Genomic DNA, 9,059 nt, shown 5'->3' with positions numbered 1-9,059 from the left:
GCTGAGTTACAAAATACATAAATCTAAGGTTTTTTATCTTTTTTCTCAATTTCATTGGAATAGGATATATATATCAGCATTTTATCCTGTTGTTTGGATGAAATAAAACGTTAAACCTTTTGTAGAAATTTTCAATTTAAATATGGAATATGGAATATTTAAATTGAATTATTTTTTTCATATTTTCAACCGATGAAAAACAATTAATAAAAATAAAGATTTATAGTTGTATTTTTAATAAAGTTGCGAGTACACTGGGATTTACTTTTAAATTTACTTTTGAAATCCATTAATGGAATAAATGTATTCGCTCGCAGGTTCGGGATTGTCAGGTGCAATTTTTAAGCTGAAAATGGTAGAGTGCATGGAAAATGGGTTAAATTTACCTCAGTATTTACACAAGGCGGTACAGAACGGCTTTGGGTTAGTACTGGTGCTGTTACACTTGCACTCTTTTAAATAGTTTTTTTATGTTACAGCTTTAAGAAGGACTTATACTGATTGTTTCCCTAATAAAATAAATAAAATAAAAACAATAAATACTGAAGTCCTAGATGTAGTGTGTAGGGACTAATCTTCATGATTTTAAAATCGATAAAGTAACTTTGAAATTGATTCACAATAATGTTAAGTCTTTTTTTTTAATTCAACAATTTATTATAGGAATTGATAACATTAAGTGCTTAAATATATATACAAATATGAATTAAAAATAGTTACTGTATAAATCTTGACTGCGTGGAATGGTGGCACGAATGCAGCAGCATTTCCCCGTTGAATCGCAATTCCGATTCTGTGGCCTAAAAACGAACCAGCCCTCCTGTCACCATTTTAGGCAATAAGGCGAGGTGTTATACTTTTGATGAAGCTTTTTTATTACTTGCATTACTCCAAGGTCCAAGTGTTTTGACAGCAAATGGGACAAAAAAGGAATTTGACATAAGACACGCATAGTGTTTTTTCCGGAACCGGTGGTAGTTTTTTTTCGTAAAAATCAATAAGTAAACTTCAATACCAAGAATGGTAATATAGTTCCCTGAATTCTCAGGAGAAGTCCGTTTGCATAGGATACATCTTATTTGACCGATGGCGTCTAGAAGGTAGTCGTATAACAAACTCTGTGATTGGTCAACCGATATGAATAGAATTAGATTTTTGGTTTGGTTTCGTGATAACATTAAATGACCTTCCAAGATGTTATACTTCGTATCAAAGTGCTTTGCAATTACAGTGAAATTGAATCTTAGATCTAATTTATAACGCCTGAACGAATTTTGTTTTACTTGTTTATCTACCCAAGTAAATCTCGCGACAAGCTTTGATATCATATAAATTGTTTCAAATGTGAAATGGCGTTATAGGTTAACAGTAAAAGTTTTAGTGTAAAAGTTTTTTTTTTTCTTTTTATTTTTTTATTTAAATGCGTTAAATAAAATCTTGTGTATAAATTTATTATTTTGACTGCGAATATTCTTCTCAATAAATAAAATTGTTCAGAAGTGATACTTGGTGTATTAGTTTATTATAAAAATTCAAAGTTAGTTTCTGAAAATTTATAACCGAATGTAACTGAGAGGCACGGAAGTGTTCATTTTTGTAACAGTCACGTTTCAACCGTATATCAGATATACTATTGAATGTATACGTTAAAATTTACAAAAAAATACCAGCGGTATGGTTGTTAATACATAGTAATGATTGCGAGAGCATCAAATAAAATGTTTAATTATAAAATCTATTTGAAAGTTGAAAAAATTCGGATAGATTTTTATTATAGACAGAATATGGATGAGCAAGCATGGATAGCTGATGAATTTTTGTACATTGATGTATATACAGACCTTTAGAATTATGAATACTGCATTAAAATATATTTTATACTTATTGCAATATATTTAACATTTTTCAAAGTTGCCCGTTCAAATTGGATATTTATATATCCAATATAAACCATCCATGGACCGACTGTAATACACACAAAAAATACATTGAAATTATTCCAAACGATTATGATTTCAGTTTTCAGAGAAGATATATATATGAAGATGTAAACGTACATAATGTACTTACATAACTCAAACAAAATAAATTTATTCAATAAGTCACGTACACTTGGTGGTGGCTTTGTGCTATATGGTGATGCGTGGGTAGTATCTGTACAGCATATTATAATATATGCTGCACAGATACTACCCACGCATCAGATATTCCACCGTCAGACAGCAGTACCCAGTTTTGTTGTGTACCTTCTTACAGCGCCATTGTGAATGGGCGATGGTGAACTTACCATCAGGTGGCCCACTATCCACCCTATATAAAAAGGTCTGTTCGTTATAGTAATCAGATCATTTCAGAATTATACACACAACGATACCTAAGCTATTATTAAGATTAAAAGATTAGGAAGGGTACAAAGCGGTTTCTTTATCACTTATCTTACGGTGAAAACATGTCTTTAATAATTATATTTTACCATGAAAGTCTATAAACTACAACGCAGGGCTACAACATAATTTCCCATCATTATAAAATACTACTAATACTTCAGCATAAAATATTTCATAGAGTTATAAACTGCAGTGATTAAATAAAGTTTCAGTAAACGTTCATAATATTGTGGGTCATAAATGAGCTTAATATGTTCATGCGAAATCCCTTTTTCAGATTTCATATTCCAAGTCACTGTTCCACAATACTAAAATTCGATCCGTAAATTGTGACGTATAACTTTTGTTTGAGACACGAAAAAAATCGGACGCCCGCCAGATACATCGCAATGATGGAAAAGTTTTTAGAAAAAATGTATGATAATAATTAAAGAAAACCTTTGAATAAATCTGGAGTAAAATGTACTTTAGTGTGATTAAATTGTTTTTCATTTTATGATCCATCTGTTACGTCTTCACGCTTAAATAACCGATTTAGATGCAATTGATAGATAGATAGTTGGAAAAGAAGATAGTTTGAGTCTCGGACAAGGACTTAGCCCATTCTTTAATATAGAAAGTTATATAAATACCGCGTGGTTAAAGTCGCAGGTTCAGCTAGTTCAGCTATAATATATAGCAAGGAAGTCTGCAATATACGCACCATGCACATTGTGTAGCGGTGGAGAAGAAGTGTGATGGCATAAGAAAGCATGATGCCACTTTGTCGTCACGGGGTCGTTATAAGTAGGTCTTGCCTTTAGGGTGTGCCATTAGAAGTTTCACATCAATTAATTCATAAAATTAGCTCTTGGCTCCATCCCACGCATCATTTAAGTATTTATCCATATATACTCAGATACTGCAATAATAACAATAATTACAGAAGTACCCATCAACAGCAGAGACTCTAAGACGAGGTGTTATATTTTGATCTAGAATACACTAAGTAGACGATCCTTTTGTGAAACTTAATAAGTATGCAGAAATTGTCTGAAATAAGTAATCAGATGGTATAACGTATAATAACGACTCTTTTGTACCACAGCCCAAAATTAATGTTTCGTCTGTTTTATTATTATAAAGAGCCAGTAAACGGTCTCACGATGAATGAGTCCCATATTTTTTTTACAAGAGCATAATTTTTGAGTGTACATATCTTTCGAATTACGTCTAAAGAAATGTATGAATGTATTTTCAGAATCGTCACCTTTTTCTTTTGTCCAAATCACATATTTAAGTATATAGTCTACCCGTGACCACGAACACTGCAAAGTGCTCGAAACGTCGGGATGTTAAAATAAAATAATATACGCGATTAAATCCGTTAAAAACTAGTTTTATTTCAATGTGTAATAATCACGAAAATCTAAGACAACATATAGATCTGTTGCTGGAAAAAAAGAAAAATTGAACGTTGGCCGTTGCACGATATAAGACAGACAATTATTAGATATGATTCCGCACCACCAGTTCACCAAAATTATATAAGTATTATCAGAAACTTGCCCAAACATGCCAGACACAATTGCACAAAAGGTGAACCCACACAACTGTATTTTTAAATAATACACTATTATTAGGTTTTAAAGTTCTTATTATCACCACAAGCTTCTTTGAATTCTGAATGTTTCAATATTTTCTATGTAATATTTGTATTTTTAAAGGACAAATTAAACTGAAACACGACTCGGGACAGGTACAAAACCGGTAAATACTTCGAAACCTAGTTTACTTTTAAAGTTTCAGCCCACGCTGTTTATTTGAAGTTTGTTGAATCAAATGCTGGAATCTTTTGGTTTCGAAGATAATTTCAAAAGGAAAGTTATCGACATTTTATAAATTCTGTACAGATATAAATATTATTTTACTACAGTCAGCTACACAAATGTTACACAATAGTTACGGCATCTCATATGTTAATAGCGTAAGCCGACTTTTGTCCCAGTGACTACGGGACGATAGCTGTATATAAAAATCGGATATGGTCTCATTTTGAAGAGCTCCAGCCGTTGATGTGCAGAAAATTAAAAGGATTCTTGATTGAAATTATCTAAATTGTAACGATTTACCAAACAACAATAAAAGTTACTGGCCGGTAGGATTGTCAAATTGTTTTCGACAAACTCCAATCATAACTGAATATTTATACTAATTGATATTAATAATTTTATTTAAAAGAGGCTTCATTATTATGGCGCCAAGTGTAGTGTACAAGTGTGTGTAGTGTACTTTTGTTTTAAAAACGTCTTTCCAAATGTAATTTTGTAACTCACCAAATCTCGCTCAATTAACTGTTACCTTAAACCTGATGTTTGCTCTTATGGTATCCGTCTTTAAAGAATAAATAGTATTTTCCTTCTTATCGTTAGTTTGTAATGCAGTAATCTTATAGATATATTTAAAAGAATTATCACATACAGGACATCAAATAAATGTTAGGTAAATAAAATAACCATTGTATACATTCAGTGTAAGTACAAGACTTTATTTTATTTTATTTAAGTCAAATACATGTAACAGCTGGGTGCTTGTGCAAAAAGACATTATAATAAAATACATTTCAAAACCAATTACAAAATAACAGCCAGACGCGACAATAATAATGCTAGATAATATACGTTCGAAAAGTTTTCAGTCGTAATTTCTAAGAAATAGTCGTTTTTACCCCGATATCGTTAATTACAAGAGTCACAGCTCAATTGAGATCGAGATTAAATCTCGCTTATTCCTTTTTCATGATTTTTTTTTATATTCATATATTAAATATTTCATCCAAACCTGCGTAGTTGAGTTTTGGGAACAATTTTATACGTTCTTAACTTTAGGTGTTTAGTGTCTGAGGTAATATCTATAATTCAGTTTTTAGGTTGGTGTATTAAACTATAATAATGATCAATAAATTTTACTTTTTACGTAACAATAAAGGAATAAGCGGATTTTCCGACCGAATACGAAATGATTTATTGTCGTATAGACATATACGTTCATATCAAAATATCAATGAAGGTACGAAAATATATACGGAATGTTTCTTTGGAATCATCTGCCTTTAAAAGATTCGGTATGTAATCGAATTTTAGTAGATTACATTTTTTATAAAGTTTTAATATATTCTTAAAGCTGTGATAATATATACCGAATGTTTTTGAAATCGATTTGTAGTATCGAATAGTCATTGCTGGTGTAAATTCGGATTTTAATCTGACTTCAAGAAAGATCGTTATTTATTTCTTGATAAAAAAAAAAACAAATACATATTATTTTCTATTTTTGTTTAAATTTTTAATTCAACATAGTTATTTTTTTTAATATTATTATTTTTTCATATGAAAGTATCAATCCCGAGTAATTCTGAAATTATATACTTGTATAGATCCGGCTGAAGTCGGTATTTTGAATAGTTTTGAAACTTAAGGGATTTAATAAAATTAGATAATTACAGATGGTAGTGAAGCTTACAAATAAGTCTTGAAAAACAAAAAACGAGAACATGTCGACGCAATTAGACCTTAAAGAATTTCATAATACGTTCATTTTAAAAAAATTCTAAACAAGTAAAAACAATAGGCCAATTGATAATGCTTACGTCGACATCATTATAAAAAGAACTTACATATTAATATAAATATCCGTGAAGTCTCACACATACTTAGCATATAATATATAAGTAAGGGTACTTATGTATCAAGTTAAAAATATATATTAATTATAATAGACAAAAAAATGTTCGAAGAAGATAAAACATTATGAATGCATACGTGTAAATGCGTAGATATTTGACGTAAGTACTTGTTTAATTTATCTATTACAGAAAACTACACAGCAATTTAATCTACTTATATAATATATGATTATTTTAAGGAGGCTTTTAAAATGAGTCAGCACTGTTTATTAAAACTATATGATGATACAGTAATGATAAGTATATTAGAAGATAATTTAAGTTGCTCAAATCTATTTGAAACTATAGAACGACGAAATTCTTTCTAAATCGTCGAATGTTATCATTAGTTTAGAAATAAGAGAGAAAAAACAAGAACAAATCCAATGGCGTCCGTATTTGGCACTCAATTCCTTAAAAAAATAAGTTAATTTTTGATACTCTTAAGTATAAAAATGTTATTCGTTAATATTTTTAATATCGTTAAAAATTTATTCACTACCTACATTCTTACATCGTACCATATTATTCTTTACTAAACGTGTAAATAAAATTACATTTTAATACGTTTTTTAATTTTAATTATTCCAAAATTAAATTTTTCTTTAATACGAATCAATAAATGAAACATCAAATTGTCCCAATTCAATCGATGTAGTTGAATTTAAATATAACTAATTTAAATTCGTATTTTTAATTCAATTTATCATAATATTCGTGGTCACGGAGCCATTATGAGACGATGATAGAGTCAAGAAGGGCGATATGAGACACGGAAAGTTTATCAATGACAAAGTTTTCGACAGACAGTGAGACAGTGCTTTTACAACATCTACCATATGTCTACAACACTCAAACATTTATATCAGATTCTAATGGTTATATGCGGTTAAATATTGTAATAAGATCAACTATCTCATTCCTTGGCAATAATTTTTACGTTTCGTCGCTTGTTCTAAAAAAAAAGAAAAGTTTAATTCCATTTTTTGACATATTGTTATCCATACACAATGAGTTACGACTGGAAACGTGTAGTAATCGATTTCCTTTTTACAAAACGCTCGTTTAAGTATTGAATCGACTACATCGGTTTATTGTAAATTATGGAATGAGATAGCTGTATATCGCTTCCTAAAATATCTTCACCCGAGACGTAGAGAAGTCTCCCTTGATGCCGAACTGATTCTCCCCACAATTATTTTGAAACACATATAATATGAAATACATTAATTACAATCAATAAACATCGTTGAAATGATTTTGTTTTGATTGCATATCGATATTCGTTCGTACTTAACTTACGTACATCTATCAAAATGATTTTTGTATGGTTAATAAATGCGATCAAGCATTAAACAATATTAATAGTTTTTGTTATGAACATCATAGTTCAAGTAATGTTCTGGTTCATTTAGATATATATATGTAAGTTGAGTACGTCTATGAAGTAATTTTAAACAACATCTTCCATGTAGAAAGCATTGCTCGTACAGTTGCCGTTATCGGTTGGAGAATCAGGGTGTTCCTCAGGTTCAATTCCATTAGTGCGCAGGTCGTCACGTACCTGTTCAGAAAATAATGTAGTTGGTATCAATCATTATTTTTATTATTAATTTTAATCGATTAAATCTAATTAATTGTAATATGATATCGATTATATATCTTTTCGTATTCAAAATATTATTATCGAAATGTATTAAATAAGTTTTAATACGAAAACATCGTAACGTTAAAGTGTAAAAACAAATATAAATAAATGAATAAAGTTGCTCAGACGTTGAGATTATCAAACGAAATAAATTCACCTTTACGAAACTCGTTTAATGGCGGTAAAACGCAAATAATATGTCCAAATTATGTTGAAGATATAAAGTATTTTACTTTCATATATTTATTCCATCTATTAGTTATTGAACCAAACTTGCCTAACAGCAATAATTTACGGCTTAGTTCCGGTTTGAAGAGTAAGTGAGACTGTTTATTAACGAGATCCTATAGTTGAAAGCACCACACACGGACTGATTTATACTTTATAGCCCGCATAGTTGATCCATTAGTAAATCAATAAGCAATACATTGAACAAAAAAAAAATATAATTCCAGAGCCCTTATTAGCCCTTATGAGCCCTAGTAGACGACATTATTTCTAATCTATAACAGTAAAAAAGTTGGTGAATGGCTCATTCGGCTTCACCAATGGCTCGTTTAACTATAGGCACAAAGGACAAAACATTGGTTCCCAAGGTTGGTGGTGTTAATTGATTATCAGGAGGGTCATTTATCCGTACGTCTACCTTCTTTTCTATGAAAAAAATTAACATACTTATGTAATGGAAATGTAACGTTACCTTCTCAACTTGTCGCATTACACGCATCATATTAAGACCGGCGAGATTCTTCAGTTCCTGAACACTCCACTGTCCACTTCGCAATAGCTCGGCAAATAATTCGGGATATCTCGACACATCTTCCAATCCACGAGGCACCCTGGAAACGAAATCTTTATATAACAGCGAAATATATTTCGAAGTTCTGTAATTTATATGTCTAAGCAACGAAAGTATATTGATTAATTCGGTCGTCTATCTTCGCTCGTATTACATTCCTCCGAACTGCTGAGTAGCTTGTAAATTGTAACTAATGTTTAGGTTCAGAAACAGCTTTTGGTTATTTTATTGTTGTTATTTCAAAATATATATATAATATAATAATTATTTTTTATAATAAATTACCTGCGAAAACGAACATTGCAAGTTAAATAAAAGCTTATATGTATATAAGAGATTGTGACATAATAAACTACCTGTTCACTCCATCGAAATCACCACCGACACCCACGTAGTCAGCGCCAATCATCCTCTTGATATAATGGAAATGTTCTAAAAATAAAGATTTTTTGTACAATATTTCAACCAGTATTTAATGTCATAAATAAATTGAAAAAAGTTTCTATATATGACTAAAATATT

At 30.2% G+C, this 9,059-nt stretch overlaps 1 protein-coding gene across 1 annotated transcript in view; it reads right to left on the bottom strand.

Moving 5' to 3' along the window:
* Nucleotides 1-4,887: 4,887 nt before the first annotated feature.
* The window catches only part of LOC125075915 (dipeptidase 1-like), a 77,480-nt gene continuing 73,308 nt past the window's right edge, over nucleotides 4,888-9,059 (bottom strand). Inside the window, exons 10-12 of the mRNA XM_047687762.1 lie at nucleotides 8,894-8,969; nucleotides 8,439-8,577; nucleotides 4,888-7,654 (exon numbers count right to left, since the gene is read on the bottom strand). Coding sequence (XP_047543718.1) covers nucleotides 7,544-7,654; nucleotides 8,439-8,577; nucleotides 8,894-8,969 — 326 coding nt within the window. The 3' untranslated portion in view covers nucleotides 4,888-7,543. The remainder of the gene's footprint in view (nucleotides 7,655-8,438; nucleotides 8,578-8,893; nucleotides 8,970-9,059) is intronic.

The sequence above is a fragment of the Vanessa atalanta genome, chromosome Z, assembly GCF_905147765.1.
Source record: "Vanessa atalanta chromosome Z, ilVanAtal1.2, whole genome shotgun sequence".
Taxonomy (NCBI): domain Eukaryota; kingdom Metazoa; phylum Arthropoda; class Insecta; order Lepidoptera; family Nymphalidae; genus Vanessa; species Vanessa atalanta.
Note: the sequence above shows the minus strand (reverse complement) of the source record. Positions and strands in the feature narration are given on the sequence as shown.